The 24,544-nt window shown below is 32.1% G+C and overlaps 2 protein-coding genes across 6 annotated transcripts in view; one reads left to right on the top strand and one right to left on the bottom strand.

The window, feature by feature from the left end:
- The window catches only part of LOC129976053 (plexin-A2-like), a 575,617-nt gene extending 572,597 nt beyond the window's left edge, over positions 1-3,020 (top strand). For all 5 annotated transcript variants that reach the window (XM_056089408.1, XM_056089404.1, XM_056089407.1 and 2 more), the window contains one exon: positions 131-3,020. In XM_056089408.1, coding sequence (XP_055945383.1) covers positions 131-232 — 102 coding nt within the window. In that variant the 3' untranslated portion in view covers positions 233-3,020. The remainder of the gene's footprint in view (positions 1-130) is intronic.
- A 9,043-nt stretch (positions 3,021-12,063) lies between these two features.
- On the bottom strand, positions 12,064-16,977 carry LOC129975575 (uncharacterized). The gene is made up of 2 exons (XM_056088638.1): positions 13,736-16,977; positions 12,064-13,438 (listed from the first exon to the last, which is right to left on the bottom strand). The coding sequence occupies exons 1-2, from the start codon at positions 16,975-16,977 to the stop codon at positions 12,064-12,066; spliced, it is 4,617 nt and encodes a 1,538-aa protein (XP_055944613.1).
- Between the last annotated feature and the right edge of the window lie 7,567 nt (positions 16,978-24,544).

Below are 24,544 nucleotides of genomic sequence, written 5' to 3'. Positions count from 1 at the left end.
AGGTTTAATCCCTATTACTGCCTGTGCTTACTTCAGTATGGGGCATTAATCTTATTAAATAGAGCCATTATGAATCTGTGTTTCTGTTAATTTATTTAATGGTATCAACTAAAAGTTTTCATTTTTCCAGCTCATGCAGACATTAGAAGAGGATGAGTTCTCAACCAAGAACAAACTGCCATGGAAACTTGCTCAGGTTCTCTCCATCATGTGCGGGGAGTCCGACGCATGACAAATGCCAGCATTCTTAGTCATTTAAACATTCCAATCACACTATGACTCATACAGCTGGTCTGAGAATTTCAATTCCTTGACTGTTTTTTTATTGTCAGAATATCCAGTCACAAACTGCTACTATGCTGGTTTAGAAACATGTACAAAAAAAAAGTTGGAACTGAATACAAAAGAAATACACACAAGCAGTGGATATTCTTCATTTTGAAAGGAAATTTGTATAAGTGTCAAACTATTTACATATTGATGTTGAAAACGTTTTTTTCACTATTGGAAATCGATATCTTTTCAGAACTTCATCCTTCGCACAGGTACTTTTACCCATGACTTTGTATATCTTGAGATAAAAAAAAGAATATATATAAAAATATGTGTGAGAATTTTACTACTATTCATCAAGACGTGTGCAATTTATTTAGAGACTAGATAAAAAAAAGTTTTTTCTAAGAAGTGAAATTGGTGTCTTACAAGCAGCTAATGGTGCTCGTAGATTCAGAAAACTTCTCGCATGCGTGTGTGTCGACAGAGGCGGCATTCGTTCTCCTGTTCAGTTGCTCCCTTTATGTGGCTGCATGGCAAACCATGTGCGAATGAGTTAACCATGGTCTTGCAAAGGTATTCATTTTCTGTCCTGCAACACGTGCAGCAGCTATCCTCCTGTTCAATGCTCCTTGGTAAATATGGTGGCATTCAGTTTTTCAGCTGCACAATGAGAGATACAGAAAATGATCCACCAGTGAAAGGCAACATTCCATTGAATTTCAGAAGACGGAACGATTCAAGATCAGACATCTTCAGTGCCTTGCATTGTCTCGTCAGGCCACTGACTCATTCGGAACCAGCTTCTGGATTCAACCTTGCAGCTTCTTGTCCCTCCCACTCCTGCGATGCCGTTCGATGCCACTCTTCTTTGTGTCTTCCAGCTGAAGTTCTGCTTCTTCTGTGCCGTTTCTTTCGTTTCATAGTTCCTTTATTCATTTGAACTACTGTGATGCATGTGCTGGTCGAGCTTCTGTTTTCTGCCTCGTGGCGCAAAGACACTGTCCTCCGAACGATGAACCTGGAGAAAAGAGTGTAAATAACAGCTACAATCAATGCCGCCTTGCGTATAGCGGAACATTGTTTCAAATAAAAAAAATATTCTTGCTGCACTGTGATACTCTGTAGTGTACAAAGTAAAGAAATATGGAAGCTGACTTGGTGCTGTACACAGCGGCTACCTCCGCAGTCGAATGTCGGCTCGTGCATAGATGTGTTGTCATTTATGGTCGTCGGCTCTCTTGTTCCATATTTTATAGATAATCAAATCCATCAGTGTTGTATGTGTGTAAAAACTCAGTGAAAACATTTTCTTCAAAGGCACTCTGTCCACGATTCATTATTCTAAAGATTAAACAAAAACAAAGAAAAATTCCTAAGAGAGCTTATTTTGCTCTGGCAGAGTTTTTAAAGAGCTTGTGCATGTTTAAGAATCTAGTTGTTGGAAAGTGTAAAAGAGTTTTTATTTCTTGCATTTTCTCACACTCCCAGAGGAATGAAAAATCTCTTTAGGTAGAATGGAGCATTTTTAAAACAAATGATGATAATATTTATGAGCTTGTCCCCCCCTTTAATCTTTTGCTTATTGTTTTGAAACTGATCTTTTTTTTAAGTGATAAAATGTTTTTCACTTTTTTTTTTTAAAATAAAAGTAAAAATAAGATTCTAATGTTTATTTTTTTTAACTAACCCTTTTTAATACAATTTTCTTTCCAAGCTGATTTTCATTTGACAATACATTTACTATTCTCCATTGTATCTACAGAGTTTGTTCCCTGTGGTGTCTATCTTTGAAAGTTTAAAGCACTCGGCAGTTGATTGATCTCCTTTCTGTAGATAAAAATTTAGATCTTGTCGAAGCATGGCTTAATGCATTTGTTCTATTTGTATAGCCTTTTTTTTTATGTTCATCATTTTAAAGCTGATGAAAGAAATGATGCCCATTTCATTCGACTTTTCGGGTATTGTCTTTTCATTAAATCTTTATTTGCATGTGCTATGTACATTTTAAGAAATCGTACAAGATTTGAAGGTTTTAAATTAAATTTTTGGGTTTTATATATTTTGTTTAGAGTTGCATTTCTTTATTGAAAGAAGGGTATTTTATCCATTTTGTTCTATTTATTCTAATTTCTTTAATTGCAGTTATTTAATAAATAAGCCTCTTCTTTTTGAAAACAGCAGTATTAATAACGACTGATTGCCAAATTGATAGTATGTTTGTGACATAAAATTGGAAGTCAAGTAACTGGAAACTTTTTTTAAAAGAGTGAAAACCCCTTTTTGTACTTTTTAATATTTTTTATCTTGACGCAGTATGGTAATATAGCTATTTGATCATTGGAATAAAATCTTTTGCACTTTATGTTTGCATGCTTTTTTAAGTTCTTGCAACATATTTCTACTACAAATAAGCAAAAATTAAGTGCATTGTTTTATGCTACATGAATGAAATTTCTACTAATTAAAATTTACAAATTAAATCCAAAGTGAATATATATATATATATGTCTGTATGTATATGTTGTGAATCTGCACAACAAAGATGTAAAAAAATAAAATCACTTTTATGTACTTATGAATCAAACATAATTCTATGTAAGGAACAAATTGAGAATGCATCTATTGTATCTTCTTGTATTCGTGTTGGTATATGCCAAGCGTGCACCAGCTCATTGTTGTAAATTTGCATCAAAGTGGGCATGCCATTGCACGCTTCATTTTTTTAATAAAAGAAAAGTATCATATTGTACATAGTCTCTATCCTCAAGTTGGGTTCAGAACAGAAATTACTCTAACAGCAACTGATGGTCCTAATCATACCATCAGAATGTTTTATGTTAGGTTCATGTACATCACATTTTCTTTCACTTGGCGAATAAAGTCATTCTCCATAAGGGATTGATAGTTTATTGCTTCTAAATGATTTCATATTTTGAAAGAAGAAATAATTAGTACCCATTGCGATGCATAATCTCGCAACTTCTAAAAGGTCAGAAATTAATTTATTATACTAAACTACTTGATACAATGGCACTTCATTTTTAATTCACTATAAGCTGTATTAATTTATCTTAATAATATGAGAGAATCAAAAAGCTTGCATTAGATGAAGTGGTTAATCTCTGTAATATATGACCCATTTGGATTTTATAGGTGAATTTACACTCAACTCTACTATCGACATTATTATCCATATAAAGTTTTATAAAAAAAAAAAAAACTGACCATGTCATCCGTTTAGCTGCCTGTAAAATATTTTACAAATGCATTAAGAGATGCAAAAATCAAAACAAGATTAACATCATAATAATATTAATGCAAAACTATTTCAAGAATGCTATTTCTTAGGAATTAATTATTATAAGAGAATAAATAAAAATAAGAGTGAAAATCCAATATTAAAGTTTAATTTTAATCTAACTAATTCATTTGTAATTCTTAAATTCGTCAGTTTAATTGGCGAAATATATCGCCTTTTTAAGATTAAAAAGAACATTATAATGCTTCTTAAAAGTGTATAGTTGTGAAATTTAATTTAACTCGTATTAATCTATAGAATTAAGAAAAAATGGGCGGAATTCTAATAATGCTACTTAAAACAAGTATTGTTTCAAAGTATCCTCATACAATGTTTTTCCAAAATAAAGTGTGCTAATGTATATTATGCAGAAAATCAGAGGTTTCATCTGTTTTAAATTCCATTATCTTGGAACATTTCCATTTCATACAAATTGCTAATCCAAGAATGAAGATTTTTCAGAATACCAGAGTTAAGTAACAGTAAACAGGGTTGCCGCGAAATATATAGTAAACAGGCACTTTTACTAGTCATGCTAAAAGAGGAAAACATACAGTTTCAAAAGAGTCATCATTGATGAACTCCTTAATATCTAAAAGGAATACAGGAAAGCTTAACATGTCAAATCCGAAAACGTCAAATGCAATGTCGATTTCGAAATTTTTAGTTAAAGAACAATCATTTAAAGCTGAATTTTTATGGGCATTAAAACTTGTTGCGTCACACTCGCACTTTAATGCATTCAGTGATATATCGGAAATATTTTCATGTATATTCACTGAAAGTGAAATAGCTACAAATTGTACGTTAAGCCGTAGAAAAATATCGTGCCTTATTTGTTAAGGATTAGCTTCATGAAACTAATGGCTGAAAATCTGCAGTAATGGATGCTCAAATATATGAATTCACAAAAACGAATAAATAAAAAAGTAATTTTGCCTTTATAATATCTTTTTTGTTAAGTAATCGTTAAATGATTTGCATCATGACAACAAAAATGTTTTGTATTTTATTTCACCCGAGTTCTTAATTTTGTGTGACTTGCAGTTAAAGAGCGTAATATATCCCGCTCCCCATTAATATATAATTTTTTTCTTTCTAAATAATAAATAAAGAAAAAAAATTCTACTTAAATAATTTTTTTTAATACGCTTTTATTTCGAATAATGTTAAATTGTTGCTACCTTTCCTAGCTTTTTCCACTCTTTAAAGACGTATTGCATTCTAACTAGCACGAGTGCTATTCGCGCATTTCCTCATATCTTGAATATACGGACAGGGAAAACACTTTTTTTTTTTTTTTTTTTTTTTTTTTTGCAGTTTAGAGTAGCAACCCTATAAAAAGTTTTTGGCCATAAGGTTTTGATAACTTATTGTAAACTTATCAATTACATATAAAGCGGATCAATTGCATCAAGTTTAATCGTAATAGAAAGCAACTTTTTCTTTTTCCCAATTCAAAATTCAAACAATGTTTTAAATGAATTGAATAATAGACTAAATTCGAGATTAAGTGTGATTATTAAAAGTTCAATTTCGATGATAGTATAAGATGTATATTCATCTTTAATAAACAAAGAAATTACATATCGTGTATTTCGCCAGTTAACTCGAGATTCTAATATTTTATAGCAAAATTAATTTTTAGCTCTTTTTTTCTGTATGACATTCTTTTTTTTTTAATGACATTCTTTTTTTTAAATTTTCGTAATTTATTTTTTAATCTTTAATTCACAATTTATTATAATAAATGTTATGGAATTGTAAAATCAATTTTTTTAGATTTATTACTAAGTGGTACCACACGTACAAAATCAAATGAAATGAATTTATAATTCTGAAAATATTAAAGTAAAATTATTGAGCACACTTGATTGTAGGAAGCTATAACACCTCAGAAAGAGAATGTAAAATCGATTAAAAAGAATTTTTTTTTTTTTTTTTTTTTACCTACAAGTTAAAAATGTTTAACAAAGGGAAATCATTTCATTTGCCTTCTTCGTTTTACATGAAGGGGTTTGGATTTTTCATTAGCACTGAAATCTGAGCTAAAAATATTAATCATTCGTTGATGTGATCGAGCAGTGTCATTTCTTCCTCTTCCGGAGTTCAGTCGTACATCTTGACTATGATAAAGTTGCTAAGGGAAATTTTACACAATGTATGTCCACATTTTTGATGTTAGATATGTAATCTGTGTGAAAATGTACAGAAATGGCTTTGTTACATTTTCCCTTCCTTGCCCTTAAATGTAGAAGAAAAAAAAATGCTTAGAGGCAGGAAAAGAATCGAAAGAAAACGAAATGTTTTGCTAAGAAAAATGGAAGAATATGATTTTCTAAGACATGTTTTGTTCTTCGCGATTTTTAGATCCCAAAATACACGAATCCCATTTAGAATAGGAACTCGTCGCTTGATTTCAATGAGTATGTGATGTATGTAATATCGTACGTACCCAGTGCATGTTCTTAGTGTACGTTGTTGCGAGGTTATATGTCGTGTGGCGTCTCTGTTCTGAACCACCTGTTGATTGGGAGGTGCTATTGTGTCAAAATCCTCTGTGAGGGTCCTGCTTTCTCCTTCCCTTTGCTGGTGTTCATTGTCGGCCTGTTTCGGGTTATCGCACCCAACAGGTGTCATTTCATTCCTTTGACGTTCTCTGCGAACTATAGTCAATGAGAGTGAACATTTTTACTTCACGTTTTATTTTGGTGATTCTCGGAACTCTATTTTTCCTAAAGACATATGTCATTAGAGAAATAATTTTTTCAATAGAGATCATGAAATGTAGCAGTTGTAATCATTTAAAAAGTGGGGGGGGGGAATTGAGATTCATGGGTGATTTATTTTTAAAATGAAGTTTGATGCGAACTTACTTTCTGAGCTACAGGATGTTCTTTGTGTTTGGTGTCTAATGTCATTTTTTTTTAAACTTAAAGAACTGTTTAACTGAAACAGTGGTTACCTAAGAAAAATTTATTTCATTGTGATACATTCATCCTGTTCTGTTTCGAATTTAAATTATCAGTCATTTAAATTTACAGAGTGATCTTTATATTATAATGATTGTAGAATGGAAAAACTATATGAAAAGTATATTATAATGTGGAGTCAATCATATTTGAAACGTAAGCAATTTTAAAATATTGCTACATTTATTCATATTGTTATACTAATACCAGTATAACTGAATTTTGTATTTCAGCTTTGACAGACGTTTTGCTCTGAAACGGCAATGATTGAACTGGGGGTTCGAAATTTCTGCACTAAACGTAAGACCTTTCTAAGCGAATCCGTAAAAACAAGCCTTCCTTCGGCCTCGTATTTTTTCATTGTACTGGGTCAATACTTTTGAAAATTTATTTTTCTTGGGAAATGTGTAGAAACTTGTTAGAAATAATTCTATTTAAATCATTTATATTTAATGCTTTTCTTTCTATTCATTATATTTAAGCTGCGATCTAAAATGTCGCTAGATAAGCTGATGTAAAACTATTGAAACCCACTATGGCACTAACGAACTGCTAGCCTTCTAAGAAATCCAGAAACAATAATGACTTTAATGTTCTGAAAAATACGGAAAGCTTTATTAATAAGATTTCACTGATCATGGGGTGCTTTTCCTTTTCTTGAGTAATGAATTGTCACCGAGCATAAAGGTGGGATTCGAAATTTTATTTAAACTAGTATACTAGCTCCAAACAAAAGTTAAAATGTGTGAAATAAATGAGGTTTTACACCAACTTCTCCGCATAATGAGTTATTTATTACATTTAGTGCATACTTTGAATGTCATCGAATAAATGGAAAATATCATTGATACTTTATCTTGGCAGAACAATAAATAAGAAATAAGTTTCTTACAATATTAAAATTAACTAATCCCCCATATGCTTGTAATACAGACCTCTAACTTATATTCATAAACTGTTTCTTGTTATTATTTCCCTTACTACCATTTTTCTTAACATTTGGGAGCCAACAATGCACATTTTCTTAACTGTATTCTTTAAATGAATCTCTTGCCACATATCTTCAGCAAGTTCTGAAATGCGCATATAATTTAAGTCTACTTGAGTGCTTGTGTACTGGTAATTAGATGCAATCGATATATATATATAGGCAGAGATACAACAAAAGCATAAATGGTACTCGAACTGTTTTTCTAAAATATTAACAGCTGTTCCCTGATTTTTTCTGTGCAATATTTTTGTATAAAATTGTTACGTTTGCTAGTATTTGATTTTAGAAACTAGTTCTGTGGGTTCAGTTTCTTTCTTCGCGTTATATGATAATGCTTTCCTATAAACTTTTTGTCTAGCGAAAGAAACATGACATCTAGAATTCTGTACATTCGCTCTGCCGAATTCTTCGTCGCCAATTCTATGCCAAGAGATAAAATAGTAGCTGATGTAGACTTAATAGCGACTTGGTAGATATCTTATACAGGGATACTAGATTCGAAACGCTATATCTAATATTATATAAAGAATTCTTTTTAATCATGTCGATTTCAGAGCAAAACCATCTATAAAAGCTTCTTAATTTCTGTTGTCCTTTTCATAATTGCAAGTTAATTATCTTTATAAGTTTTTCCCGTTTTTTAAGGAAGCATGACTGCTTGTATGCATGCATTCATGTCCTTTATAAATATATATATACATAATGAATTGGTTCCCAACTTTTCTCCAGTTCGAAAATCATTAGAACGCAGAGTTAATCTTGTGAAAAAGCAGGAGTATTAATCCTTTTACCCGCTAAAAATTCTACATCCGCTTTTGTACCACCTTTCAAGATTTTGTATGATATTTATAGCATATTTTTTATTATGATATTGATTTATAGATTCTGTAATTTGCTCAACTGGTTTCCTGCATTAAAAATGGCGTATCATCACAATAGCTTTGGTGTCCATTTCTAATCGTTGAATCCTGTAAATTGGTGTTTCCTTTCAAAAATGATAGATTATTCATGAGCAAGATATGATTTACCTTAAAGGAAATCATGCCGTGCGGCTGGCATGCAAAATTGGATCACCGCGAAAAAATCACAGGTGTTGAGACAAGACCACCGTAATATGACTCTGTCCCCAGAATTGAACGCTTCCTGTTGTGAAAGTGTATAGAAGAAAAGCGCAGCCCATCCTACTTGCATTAAAGCTCCGTTCCGACTTCTGTGACCTTACGAATTTGGTTATAAATCTGCCAATTAGCCCATCCTTGGACCACCCCGCCTGTGGACAGAGATCGGGAGCTTCCCGCATATTGTCGGTAATATGAGCAGACATCAAAAAAAAAAAAACCCCAGAAAATCACAAGAGAGGGGAAAGAGGACAAAATGTGCCAGATTCAAAGTGGGCACAGGTCATCGAAACAGGGCTTAACTCTGATTTTGGTTCGTTGCCATTTTGCCAACGACGCATTTTTCCAATTTAATGCATTTGGCAATAAAAGAGAGAGAGGAAAATATTTGGGTAGAATTTCAACTTCAGTACCATCTGCCTTTTTTAATATTTCAAATTTTAATTTTTATAGAAAAGATTGATTTTTCAAAATATTAATTCAAAAATTTTCATTTCAAATTTCTTTTAAGTTTTTTTTTTTTTTTTTTTTCCTTTTAGAAGGAAGCGAGTCTCTAAAAATGAAAATCACTAAAGCTGGAAAGAAACTTCTTTCTCTGAAACATTTCATTTCATGAAATGTGCAATAATAAGAGGACTGAAATGTTTGCACACACAATAAAAATAATTCAAATTATTTTTCAAATTATTGAGATATTTTACTTTTTTTAAAAAATAATAATGGTATTTTTTGACGTCTTACAAAAATTTCATTTAAAAATACAGAAAGCTATTACTTTTTCTCCAAAATTAAAATTAATTTCATATAGGAAGCAATTTAAATTTTTTCATGAAGGTTTCATATCAAAACTGATACAATTTAGAACCGGACTTAAACAATTGAGAAAAATGTGTATACATGAACCAAATATAAAATTGCACAGAAAAACATATATACTTTTATTTATTGTTTTTTTTTATCAAGGTATCCAGTTTTTTTCAATTAATAATATTTGGAGCAATATTTTTTTAATGGCATTTAGGACATCTTTAAAAAAGGCCCATTTAAATCATAAAACATTTTGTACGATTTATTAATATTGAAATTTTATTATTTTTCATTAAGTGTGAGCATTTTTTATGTATTCTCTACGAATAACAAAATGACCAGAGCAGTACATATTATCAAAATCCTTTGAAACATTAAAACTCTGATTGGGGACCAAGTTTTAATATCTCAGAATAATTGCAAATATATAAGGATTTCAGTGTATTTTTTTCCCTTTAAACTTTGCAATGAATCAACAGATATTTAAGATATTTGGTTGATAAATTTGAAACAGATGTTTCAAATAGAATAAAATATATTTGTATATATAAAACACTAACGTGGCACATGTACATGGCACAGATATTACTCTAATTATTTTCTGTCGAATGGCAACAATCCAATGTAAACCAACCGTCATACAAACGTTTCAGGCTGTTCCATCGCACTTTTTACTGCTGCACTGAATACTTTGCTTAAATCATTAAGGGAGCTGTGAAATGTTTTCAGAATTTCCTGGCTGTAGGCTTGATTGATCAGCAACGACTCCATTCAGTCAGAGGAAAGAAAATGTAAACAGAGTCAAGATGATAGAAATAAGCGTCAAACATTATAATCGAGTGTCAAAATAGACCGAACCGGCGATCCATCATTCATTGCCGTGATTTTCATAAGGAAACTTACGATCATATCTTCCAAAATTAATATCTCACAAAAATGGTTTTTGCATTATCTTATAATTTAAAAAATAGCCTCACAGGAAAATCTGGTACATGATACCAAGTTGTAACTTTTTTTTGAGACAATAAACCACCCAAAGATATGAATAATATTATATATATATATATATATATATATATATATATATATATATATATATATATATATATATATATATATATATATATATAAATTTTCTTATTATTTGTGTGAGTGAGTTTTGAAGGATATGGCTCGAATCTTTTCCCCCTTTTGAGGGAACCCGTTTCTCCTGTTTTACCCAAAAAATTACCCTTTTAATTATATAAATTTCATTTTCGTACATTATTTTTAATATATTTTTTTAAAATTTCCTTTGGTTTAAAGCTGAAACCATGCTATGATGCAATTCAAACTTATCCATCAAAACACTCAATAACACGCTTTGTTAAATTATCGTTGCGTTTCTTGATTGAACAATAATTTATTCGATAGTGAAGATTGTGTTCTGGAGTGAAATGACTTGAAGACACATGTTGTCTTTTCTGGGGTTTATTGGTAACAATAACAACAAAAGGCACATGAATACGCCTTAGTGTAGAAAGCCTAGAGAACTACACATAAAACTCTCTCGGAAAGAGCCGGGATCCGAGGGTCGAGATATCACTCCCTCTAGTACAGGAGTCCAGTTCGCTTCTGCTAGAAAAAAAAATATACTAAACAACAACAGGGAGACCACGTGACACATGATTGGCAACTAGTTCCGGTCAGGGATATCACGTGGTTAACTGAATTCTCAACATCCTGCCCCCGGATGAACCAGGGGGTTCATCAAACTTCCTAGAGAAAACAATTTGAGAAAACAACTGTAAATTTAACTTCAAGAAAGTTACCTGGTAATTACTAAAAAATATTAAATAACAATTATATTCAAGAGAAAATATGATAAAAACATACAGCAAGAAAAAATATGATAAAACATACTCCAAGAAAAAATATGATAAAAACATACTCCAAGAAAAAATATGATAAAATCATACTCCAAGAAAAAATATGATAAAAACATACTTCGAGAAAAAAAAAAAATGATAAAAACATACTTCGAGAAAAAATGATAAAAACATACTTCGAGAAAAAATATGATAAAAACATACTTCGAGAAAAAATATGATAAAAAACATACTGCAAGAAAAAAATATATGAAAAAAAAATTTCAAATAACAAATACAAATAACAGATATACATTTCAAATAATAAATACGCATTTCAAATAATAAAATATATACATTATACAATATTCAATAATGTTACTAGCTAAATAATTAATATTCTAGAAATTAAGTACATGATACATATAATAAAATTATTATCACAATTTTACTTCTTAGTCCTGGATTTCTAAATTATACAACAACTGTACAGGACGTTTAATAATTGATGACTCAGTTTTAACTTGGCAAGCCCGCACCTTACCATCTCTTCCGGGAAATAATTCAAGAATTTTTCCTAATTTCCAGAAATTTCGAGGTAGATGATCTTTAATCAAGACTACATCGTTAACTTTAAATGGCGAGATGTTTTTAACAAAACTTGAATGGGCCGATCTCAAATTCAGCAAATACTCATTTTTCCACCTAGACCAAAATGATCTCATTAATTTTTCTCGGTAATTAAATGCTTTTATTAAGCATTTCCTGGAAGAGAGATTCGAATCAAGGTAAGTCTTACAGAGGGCAAGGAGGTAACACGTTTCCCTAGAAGAAAATGTGCTGGAGTCAGAGCAATCGGTTCTTCAGTGTCACTACCAACATATGTAATTGGCCGAGAGTTAATCATGCCTTCAATCTCGGTAAGGACAGTCAGCAATTGCTCAACAGTGAGACATGATTTTCCAAGTGTTTTTCGTAAAGCAGTTTTCACAGTACGTACCATTCGTTCGTAAAAACCACCCCTTTCAACAATATATTTCCACTTAATTCCGTTAGCAGAGTAAAAGTTTTTTACATCTGCATGATTCAGAACATTCCAAATGAGTTTTATCTCTAATTCTGCACGTTTAAAGGTGCGTGCATTATCAGAGACCACCACAGAGCACAAGCCACGTCGAGAAATGAAGCGTCGGAAAGCTAGAAGAAATGTATCGGTAGTCAAATCACTGACCAGTTCTAGATGAACACTTCTTGTCACTGCACAGGTTATCAACAAGATATATTGCTTGTTAATACTATCTTTAACGAAAAGAGGGCCAGCAAAATCAACACCGATGATCGTAAATGGAGATGACTGTTCTACACGAATATCTGGAAGTGGCGCGATCACTTGATTTCCGGGAGAAGAGTTGAATCGTTTACATATTGTGCATTTTCCAAGAAGAGATTTGATGGTTTGTCTGGCTTTTAAAATCCAGAACTTCTCTCTTATTTGCACCAACGTATGGGATACACCAGAATGAAAGACTCTTTTGTGAGATTCCCAAATTAATAACGCTGTTAATTTAGCCTTAGGAGGGAGTATGATTGGATGCTTTTCATAGGTCGATAAATGGGTTGTTTTTCCTAGTCTTCCTGTGACTCTAAGGACATCATTATTATCAAGAAAAGGGTTTAAACATAATAATTTAGAGTCTCTCGGGAGAGGTTTATTATTTTTCAAGCACTGAATTTCGCCAGAGTAACAGTCGTTTTGGACTATTCGCACCCAAAACATTTCTGCGTCGGAAAGTTCTTCTGAAGTAAGAGGACCCTTTTCAACATTTTTCTTTTTAAGAGTATTTACAAAACGCAATATCCAAGAAGTCACTCTTAGCAATTTAAGCAAGCAGCTAAATTTTTCTGGATCTATTATTTTTTCTTGAACAATAGCTGTGTTAATTATAACGCCGGATTTAAATTCAGATGCAATTTCTGGCTCTTTAGAATCATATTGAAATTCCTTTGCTTTGGGCCAAAGGTTTTCCGCGTTCCTCAACCATTCAGGACCATGCCACCAGCTCTCAGATGTGATTAAATCCTTGCTACTAATCCCTCTAGTTAACATGTCGGCTGGGTTTAGCTTACCACTACAATGCCTCCAATTACTGGGGTCTGTAATTTCTTGAATTTCTATGACTCGATTTGAAACAAATTGTTTATATTTAGATGCTGAACCCTTTATCCAGTGGAGTACAATCGTCGAGTCACTCCACAAAATAATTCTTTCAAGATTTTTGAAAATTTCCCTAAGATGTTTTGCTATTCTTGAAGCAATTATAGCACCCATTAACTCAAGTCGAGGAAGAGTCAATTTTTTAATTGGTGCTACCCTAGTTTTTGAAATTACAAAACTTGTCTGAAAAGAGTTCTTGGAAGTTTTATACCTTAAGTAAGCAACAGCTCCAAAAGATCTTAAGGAAGCATCAGAAAATACATGTAACTGTAAATCTTCCTTATTTATAAAGTTTGTGCCGGGAAAATAGTAACGTGGGATTTTAAAATTTTGCAAATCTTTAACTTCCTTACACCATGCATGCCAATTTTCTTTTAATTGTCCGGAAAACTCTTCATCCCATCCAACACCAGCTTGCCATAATTCTTGTAAGAGACATTTTATTCGAATCAGGAATGGAGATATAAATCCAGAAAGATCAAACAATTTTGCAGCAGTATGAAGCACATTTCTTTTTGTGCATTCGTTGTCATTCAAGTTTGACAACAAAGATCTTAAATCTAGTCCCAAAGTATCATCGATATTGTTCCAAACAAGTCCTAACACTTTCAGATGCGAATCAGCCTGTTCATTAATTTCAATCATGAAATCACAGTTACGCCACAAATTTTTTAATTCTTCAGAATTAGTGTCGAATTTTCTCATGTTCATTTTCGCATCTTTCAAGATCGATACAGCATCGGAAGACAATTTTAGCGCATCTTGTACAGTGGAACTTCCACAAAAGAGATCGTCAACATATAACGATTCATTAAACATTTCATATGCAAGGGGATATTTATCCCTGTATTCTTTGATATGTGTTTTAATAGTTGCAGCCAAAATGAAAGGTGAGCAAGTTACACCAAAACAGTGTCTATTAAAATGATACATTGTTACTGGTTGAGATCTATCACAGTTTTTATAATACAAGAAACATAAATAGTTCCTATCCAATTCCGCAACTTCTATTTGTAAAAAGGCCCGAGCAATATCTCCACAAAATCCAATTTTATGCTCTCTAAATTTTAATATAACATCAATAAGGTTAGGATTTAAATTTTCTCCTGAAAGAAGGCATTCATTTAAACTAATATTATTACCTTGCTTACTGCTGGCATCATATACTATCCTAGTTTTTGTACTGGAAGAAGTTTCCCTGAAAACCTCTCTATGCGGCATTACATATCCAGTAAAATATTCGTCATGACACATCTGAATTATGCCTTCGTTAACTTGCTCTTGCATAACAGCATTATACCTCTCAAACAACGCTTGATCCTTATTAAATTTTTTCTCTAAAGCAATGAATCTCTTTTCCGCAACGTCAAAATTATTACTTAATTTTTCTTTCATTTCGTTTGTTTTCCATTGCAACGGTGCTTCATATCGTCCGTTTTTTATTTTAAGCTCTTTCCCGAAATCACCTAAATTATCCCTGGATTTATTTTCCGAAGTCCCATCGAGCAAGAAAGAATCTAACTCCCACAAGCGCTTCAGATCAGTTTCCACTACAGCACAAGATACAGTAAATACGGAAGAATGTTTTCTTTTCTGCAAGTCTGGGATTTGTCCAATTAAAGTGTCACCAAAGAGTGTCGGCTGCAAGAACAAGTTTTTATTTATTTTTCTTGCTTCTCCCCTTAGAACATTACACAGGAAGTCCGCCCCCAACAGGATCTGGATAGGGGTGGAATTTTCGAGGGAGTCAGAAAGGTTGCAGGTGGCTGGAATGACTTTGTTTACATGTTTGAAGTCAACGTTCAAGCATACGTCCGCGCCAGTTATTTCTTCTGAAGCCAAAGTCTCAATGTTTAAGAATTGATAAGGGGGAAATTTGCTCCTTATTCTGAATCGTACAACATCGAATATTTTTTCGATTGGTTCTCGGTTCGAGAAAGTATAAACTAAAAGCTTCTCTTTGCGTATTGATTTTAATTTTAAAGCTTGTTTCAGATCACTGCGCAAGAAGGACTTTTGTGATCCTGAATCAAATAAAAGTCTAGCCATGATCTTGTTGGCACCATTTTCTGCCTGGACGTTAGCCGTTTGAAGTAAGGTCGCGTAACTGCCAGGGTTCTCTTCTGCCTTTAAAACGGAAGAAATTACGACTTCCTGTCCGTGGGTTTCGGTTTCAAACGAGCTGCTTTCAATTTTATTTTTTGGGCAAAACAAGGAATTGTGCTGAAAACTCTGGCATGTCTCACAGGGTGGAATTTTTGCCTTGCATTGTGAAATTATATGTCTATGAGCCATGCACCGATAGCATCTACCCTCTTTCTTTAATTTGTGACGTTTTTGCCCATCCGATATTTTTTTGCATTTTAATGCAGTGTGCGTGTCGGAGTTACAAAAGGCACATACATTTTTAACTATAGTATTTAACGCGGCAGATGAAGACAATTTATTTTTAAATTTAGTATTTCCATGATAAACGGAATTTCGTGAATGATATCGGGGAATTTCTGGAACCTGAGAATGTCCAGTAGCAATATTCGCAGATTCGCGCGATTCAATTTCGAATTTTATAAATTTTATCAATTCATTGACGTCACCAATCTTAGAAGAATCTCTTCTACGATGGAACTCTATGACTAAATCTTGGGGTAATTGCTTTAATAAAATAGGTATAAGTAAATGGCCATAATTTCCGGATGCAATTCCCATTGAGTTTAAATTTCTTATGCTTATTTCACTCTCGTCATGCAGTTTTCGTAATCCCTTGAGATTGAAAGAGGATTTTACGGGTTCAGTTTCTAATAGGCGATTCATGAAATGACTAATCAAATGGTCTTGCTTCCCATATCTGTCCTTTAACAGAGATAAACACGATTTGTAATTTTCTTCAGTAAGAGAAAAACCGGAAACAATTTTGTAAGCTTCGCCGGATAAAAAGGACTTTAAATATATGAATTTATCAACATTACTTAAAGAATCATTAGAGTCAATCGCATTATTGAAGCTATTGATGAATTCTAGAAAAGTACTAGCATCTCCACTAAATGTGGGAATTCTTAGTTTTGGCAAATTAATGCTTGTTGCAGGACAGTTAATTCTTACATTAGAACCATTAGCAGCAAGTGGTGGGATAGGTTGTTGATCAGTTTTAAACTTTTTGATCTTACTTTTGATTTTGAACTTAGCTTCATTTATTTGCTCTTCATATTCAAAAGAGCTTTGAATTTCTATATCAAACAATGCACTATCAGAAATTAAATCCTCAATTTCACTATAAAGGCTTTTGAGGTCTAATTGTTTTGCTTCTAAACTAGATAAATGTTCCGAAAGTTGTTCTTGATCACTTTCGCTTTCAATATCACAACTTTCTAATAACAAGTAAGCCTTGTTAATCAATTTTGTACAAGCAGTACGAATTATCTTGCGTTTCGCCTTTAACTTATCAAGAGTTTCCATTTTCATGCATAAAATAAAGTTTACAGTACCTTTTTAAATGTCCAACGATGAGTTATAATCCTTAATAAAAGCAGAATTTCAGGAGCACCACGATTATTCACCAATTCAAGAGCATAAACACAATCTTCACCCAGTATACTATTTCCCGGGTTTCGGCACCATGTTAAATTATCGTTGCGTTTCTTGATTGAACAATAATTTATTCGATAGTGAAGATTGTGTTCTGGAGTGAAATGACTTGAAGACACATGTTGTCTTTTCTGGGGTTTATTGGTAACAATAACAACAAAAGGCACATGAATACGCCTTAGTGTAGAAAGCCTAGAGAACTACACATAAAACTCTCTCGGAAAGAGCCGGGATCCGAGAGTCGAGATATCACTCCCTCTAGTACAGGAGTCCAGTTCGCTTCTGCTAGAAAAAAAAATATACTAAACAACAACAGGGAGACCACGTGACACATGATTGGCAGCTAGTTCCGCCCAGGGATATCACGTGGTTAACTGAATTCTCAACAAGCTTTTGCCACCTATAAAATTAAGATTAAGAAAAGCATTCTTTGAACATTATCTCCGAAGTGGGACTTTCGCTTTTATTTCGTACATTTTTAATTTGCCCTCTAGTAATTTGAACTAAATTCATGCCATATAAAATAAGGCGTTATTTTTTAAAAAAATTCCTTTCATATTAATCGCTTCACTGCCTAGAAAATCAATAATCTGGGCGAACAAACTTGTCGCCAAAGAAGGCTAGTACTATTGAAGAAAACAAAGCTTATGTGGAAAGCCTTAAAAAAAATCTCTATCAAATGAGTTACAGTTTTTTAGAATTCATAAGAGGACAAAAAAAAAAAAGAATCAGCAACATAAATGAAACATATAAATCCTCAAATGTAGTTTATTACAATGCAGGCAAACAAGCTAAATAATCAAGTACTATTGCACATAGAGTAAAAGTAATTAAATAATTTTGATATCATTGAATAACTTTTAAAGGAAAAAATTATAGATACATTTTTGTTTAATCTAATGTTCGTCATTTTGATTCATACGTTTCGATGTAATGTACATACTTTTGTTCAGATTTTAAATTTGCTGGAATAAAAATCGCTAGAATTTAAAAATGAACTAAATTATTGTAATTCCATTAAAAAATCATGCTAGTGTTAAAATGAATGAATTCTGAACAAGGTTATTATTTAACACTGATTGATTAAACTAACGAAAAATACAAAATATAGAAATTCTAAAATGGACATTACTAACTAGTCACCTTTGACAACCAGCTGGTTTGTTGAAAATATTGGATATAGATTTAATTTCATTTAAATCTTTTAGGCATACTTTCATTGCCATGATTCCGTCAAATTATTAATTAAAGCCATGTTGTTCTGTGTACATGAACTTTCCTAATGGAAAGCAGTCCCTTGATATCGTAGCATTATTGAAAATACAATTGTCCGACTCATTACATATTTATCTTGCAAACAACACAGATATTCTTCCTTGGCTTTCAATAATGAAAGAAACTATCGCTGCTCAATATTTGATGAAAATATGAAAACGGTTTGAATATCAGCTCAAAAATTCAATCTATTATTGGAAATTCGGCAAAAATATTTTTTTTAATTTGTCAAAAATCAGAAAAAAAAAATTGTTTGGTTATTAAAATTGATATCACTAAGAGGACAATTTTTTGAATTTTGAAACGAAGTAAAAATTCTTTTTTGCGCAATAATATTTTTGTAAGTTAATAGATCGCGGGAAAAACTTCAAAATTCCGCTTAATTTTTAAAGAATTAAGATTTTAAAGAAATCTGCTCAGAGGTGCAGATTTCCATCCTCCTTGGTATATATATTCCAAATTGGTAGGTGTAGATCAAACGATGTTGCGTGTAGAGCGCCAACACACGCATTCATCTTTGTTATTAGCAAAAATAGAGGTGATTTAGGAGAATGTTAAATTACCACATTCAGATACATTACATACACATCAACACATTTCGTTCCCTTTTTAGATGGTTGATACAGTTCCGGAAAAGTACTTTCCCAAATAATCATTTGGTAATAGAAATCGAAGAACTTATCAATTAATTACTTATAGCACAACACAATAATCTAAACAAAACAACATTCTCTGCCTCAAAGTAACTGTCAATTTGCATTTGCTAATAAATATTTAAAAAATAGGATAATAATATTAACAAAAATGAGCTGTATGGATCGGCTTTTAAACTTTTCAAAAACTAAAAGATTTGATCTTAAACTGCACAATTTTTACCGTTTCGCATTGTCATATGAAATTTCCAGAAATTGCACCATTTTCGAAAAAAAAAAAAAAAAAAAAAATGGGGGCATTATTTGCTAGGATTAATGTCAATATTATAATTCTGAAAGATTAGGTGGATGAAATTTGAAACGTGGACTTTTCACCAAAATATTAAAACGTGTATCAAGTTTTTTTTTTTTTTTTTTTTTTAATTATCATTAGCAAGATATGCCTCCTCAGACGGCCCGGTGGTAAAGTCTCTTGCTTCGGGCCTGGAAAATTTCAAGTTCGAGACCCGATTCCACCGAAGAACTGTCGTTGAAGCGGAACTAGCTAAATCCGTCGAGACCAAACGTCCTCCCACTGGGGTGACATGGAAGTTTGGAGAAAGGGGGAGGTGCTAGCTCAGGTGCCGTCCTCTTCATCTGACCGGGATTCAAAAGTACGATGTCCGTCCCCAAATAGCCCTAATGTTGCTTTAAAACGGGACATTAATATAACTAAACTAAACTAATAAGATCCTTTAAAATAAGCATTTTAAGTGGAGAATATTGTGGCTTCATTTTCACTCTTCCTTCCATCGAACTAAGATCCTGTCGCTTTTGGCAGAAGAGACACCCTCTAGATATACTTAATGCAGACGATTAGAACACTTAAGAACCAGGTACCGTTCCGTCACCAGTTTCAGCGAGTCATTTTCAAACAATGAATCAAATTGACTCCTCGGTTGCTTTAGAGACCATGAGGCGCAGAGTAAGTTGACTTCTTATTTCTATTCCTGAACTTCTTGTCTGCATTCTGTTTCCTCTGGAACTTCGATATAATGACGTTAAGTTTATACGATTTGCCCATCATCTTAATTTGACCAGCAGGAGTGGTCTTCTCAAAACTTTCTTTCTGCATGGGCTTGGCGTAAATAGTTACGAAATATCAATCTTCGGCGTGAATTTATCATTTTTATTGATTCTTTCGCGTCATCCCTGGCAAGTTTTTATTATTATTATTTTTTTTTATGGTTAATCCGTAGTATGCGATTAAGAGTGTCCGAGAGTCGAATTTGTGTTTTCCCCAATCGAAACCAAAATTTAACACAGAACTATACTTGTAGTCACAAAGTCGCATACCAAATTTCATATATTCTATTTCAACTCATTCCGTTATCGCGTTTCTGAAAGTACAGACCGACATACGGTCAACCCCTCATTGGATTTGGTTCAGAATTTGATAGGTTTCTACAAATGTTAAATATATATACCGAATTTTATCCATCTAAGTTTTTGTTTTTTATTATTATTTGCATTTATCGTGTAAATTTATATTCGAATAGCCGGACAGGTAGACTTCCTCTGAAAGGATTTTGCTCAACATGTGATAGAAATTTACAAGTAAAAGACCGTATACACAATTTCAAACGTTTAACTCGAAGCAGTTTCGAATTATATTTGTCACAGATTGACAGACAGACATTTTTAAAAATGTGTTTTTCAAATTCAAACGTGTAGATTCGTCAAATTCTCAAGTTCAAATTTTTTGACGATCACGATATTTTCTCTTTACTTCGTATACGAGAAAATAAAAAAATGTCATGTATATTACAGAAATTCTTAGAGAAAATGGCGGAAAAGAAAATATGAGACCTTTGCAACCGGAAGAATTATTATCCTGTAACAGAACAAGACAATAGTTTGACTGACAGGGTAGATATTAAATCCTGATAATGATTTTATTTAAATTTTTTACGATGAGTTTCAATGATAGATTTTTTAATAGAATTTTTTTTATATATTTACATAATTTAGATTTTCTACTCTTTTTTAAAAAATCAGAACTCTTAAAAAAGCACTTGCATGCATCACTCTAAAGAAAAGAAAGGATGTACCCTTATAAATTTTAGGAATTTGCTTATTTGATTCATTGACGGCTCTAGCCCGTCGTGAATTTTTTTGAACAAATGAACAATTAACAAGAACAAGAGTAAATTTATTTTATACAAAAAAGAACAAAACAAGAAAAATTAACAGAATAAGTAGAAGCAGCTCTTTCGAGTTGGGAAAGAAATATTAAGTTCTTGCCGCCCAGATTACATAGTGGATAGTGAAACAGCAGTACATTTATGAAAAAGAAAAAAAAAAAAAATAATGGAATAATCACAAGTTTCTATATAAATCCCTCTTCTTGAAACTCAGAAAATTAAACTGTTTGCCTGAGCAGTGTTGATTGAAAATTCAAGGGTCATCCCTATATTGTGAGGATTTTCCTTTTGCCGCTTTATTACGTAATGCATTGGCTTTCGAAAATTAAGGGAAGACTCATTTGCAAACAATTGAACTTAAAAACAAAAATTTGGCAATGATGGATTAAATAATTATTTATTGAATTTCACCTTGAATATGAAGCATCATTTACAGTTAGATTATTAAATCTTTTTTACCAAGTCCACTACTAGAGAAAAATAATATAGAAAAGATGTTTGTAAAAAAATAAATAAATGAGTTTTGAAAAGAAATAAGTTCACTCCTAGCTATAATGCATTTGTGTCATAAAATTTTTCTATTAAATTGCCAGATACGCAAATTGAAAACTAAGGCCATTTATGGAGAGATGCTCGCTTAAGTTTATTTAACGACGATGGGGCAACCACCTGTCTCCCGGAATCTAAATTAGCCAGTTCATTCGCTCCAAACCTTGATCCTGTAGATATTCGTTAGTAAGTTGTCGTCCACTGGATGAATTCCTCAGCATTTGAGCTAGCTGGTTTGCATAGCACGGGACAGTGGTCTGGCCAAGAGGATCTCGTCTTCATACTTCAGAACATTGAGAGTTCTTTCATATGAGGAGAGATTCCAGCCCAAGCCATTATTCCACTTTAACTGTATCTTTCAAGAATGTGAATATGTCTGGTACCTTGTGAATATATTGGTTGATAGTATCTGGTACCTTGTTTTCTCCACATGCATCAGCACATGACTTCAGTCATTTCCCAAAGTAAATCTGGACTTATCTGTGGAGAGCACAAATACCTATAAATGTATGGTCCAGAAAAATACTCTCTCTTATCCTATGTGAACGAGCACTTTCCTATACAATTGTTTGACAAATTCAAATGATTTTCTTGTTTACAATCCATAGTTGGGAAGATGTTTTCTCCCGGTAACAGCTGATATTCTATTCTCACTTACTACGAGCTGCAGCACAATAGTTTTTCAGAAGTACTAAAACATTCTTGAACAGGACCGAACTGGAATAAGTTTTCTTGGTCTGAAACGGATCCCAGAACCTTTGGACCACGCTTCAAGACACTTTCAACATCGTAGCAATTTGCGTCAAACATTTCTATTCACAAGATAGTCAGCCATCTTAAAGAATTAAATAACAGACTATTCTACTATGAAGAATATTTTGGTAGCTAAAATGGATTAGCTTATCTACATATAACCATTCATAGAAATTTATCACAAATTATGAAAGAAAAATATTCATAGTTTTCTCTGGTTTCCATTAAAAAAATGAAGCATTTTCTTTAAAAAATACGTGTTAGATTATACTTCTTGCATATAATTAATGAACTATATTTGTTGCCTTTATTTGCATTATTCATTTCATGGTGAATTCATAAAACAGATGCCAGAGCCAATGTATATGGCTTTTGTTTTTATTAATTCTTAGACATCATTTCAATATAATATGCATATTTGTTTAAAAAATGACCCGTTTCATATTTATCACGCTTCATTTTATAACCGAAAATGTCATTTTTTGAACTCTTACTTTTAAAAGTTCGAAATACATAATGAATATTCAGATTTGGATATAAAAATATGATTTATGCAAAGTTTGTTTCTAGTTTTTACATCTTTTATTTAATTGAGCACGGTAATCTTCAAAATGATTTAGAGTAGAAGTCAAATTGATCCCATATTTCAAAGGATTGGATACATGACTTACATTTCATCACCATCTAAAGTTGAAAAAAAAAAACCCTTTGCATTGTTGCATTGAAGGAATTACTTCATAAGTAGTCATTGTGATAACCCAAACATTTACATAGAGTTCTATACTGTCTAATTACTCACAGATCTATTTTGTTGAAAGTCATTTTTGGTTTCGTTTAGTTAGATAATATTAACGTCCCGTTTTAAAGCAACACTAGGGCTATTTTGGGATGGACCTGTGGTCAGATGACAAGGATGACACGAAATCATTTTTGGATAAAAGTTTCTAAGCAACTGCTCTGTTTCTTTTCGTAGTTTCTCGATTTCTTAGTCTTTTAACTATGTAGCTTTCTTTCTTTACAATCTAAACAGCTGATACCTTCTGTTTTGGAAAATGCGTTTTCATATTGGCTTCACAGAAAATTGAAATTTGTTTGTGTTGTTTTCTGTATCGAATGACTACGTCTAAGAATGCCGTCATTTTAGATAAGTTAAAAATACTTTATTCGATAAACGAACCCATTCTGGCACCGCAATTGAGGAGTTAAAAATTACCCGAATGCAAAAAAGACTTTTTGGAATGACTGCAACTCTCTGTCACAACTGCTATAATGCATATGCGATCGAAGCTTCAAATATCGAATTGAAAGGCTCTGAAGAAACATTAATCTAGAAATTTGTCATCATTTATAGTAAAAACTACGTTTCCTATTTCTTGAAACACATTCAAAGGTTTCAATAACTGAATCGCGATTTTATAAGATATCGTATTTTTAGTCTCCCTTCATCCCGCAGCAACCTAATTTTTTTTTTTTTTTTTTTTTTTTTTTTTTTTTTTTTTTTGCTTAAAGATTTCCATTTTGAAAAGTTTCAGTGAGAAAGAATAACATGATCCACAATCAAAGGTTTATTGCTTTTATTGTAAGCAACTTTCCTATTTCTTTATTATTATAATAATTGGTGAATTAATTTTTTTTTTTTCATTATTTGATGTATGCTCTTTCTTGTAAACGAATTTCACTGTCGTATTATGATTGCAACAAGTATATGCATAATTTTTTATACGAACATTTTTGCTTGATATATCAACATTTTATTTGATATAAAGAAATTATTTTTTTAATAAAAATCGAAGGTTCATAAAAAAAATTACGCCATGAAGCGAATCAACTGTATAAACGAATCAGCTCTTTAATTATTTGGAATATACGTGTTTTCAGTTCCATATTATAAGCGTCGATGATAAATAATACCGACATTTGCCTAAAAAATTTGAGTTTTTATACATTGGAGAAGCGCCTTAGAGAATAATATACTATATATAAGCTGTACTTCTACCAAAAAACAATGCTTGAGGACAATGTCAC

Source organism: Argiope bruennichi, chromosome 7 (assembly GCF_947563725.1).
Source record: "Argiope bruennichi chromosome 7, qqArgBrue1.1, whole genome shotgun sequence".
NCBI classification, from domain to species: domain Eukaryota; kingdom Metazoa; phylum Arthropoda; class Arachnida; order Araneae; family Araneidae; genus Argiope; species Argiope bruennichi.
Note: the sequence above shows the minus strand (reverse complement) of the source record. Positions and strands in the feature narration are given on the sequence as shown.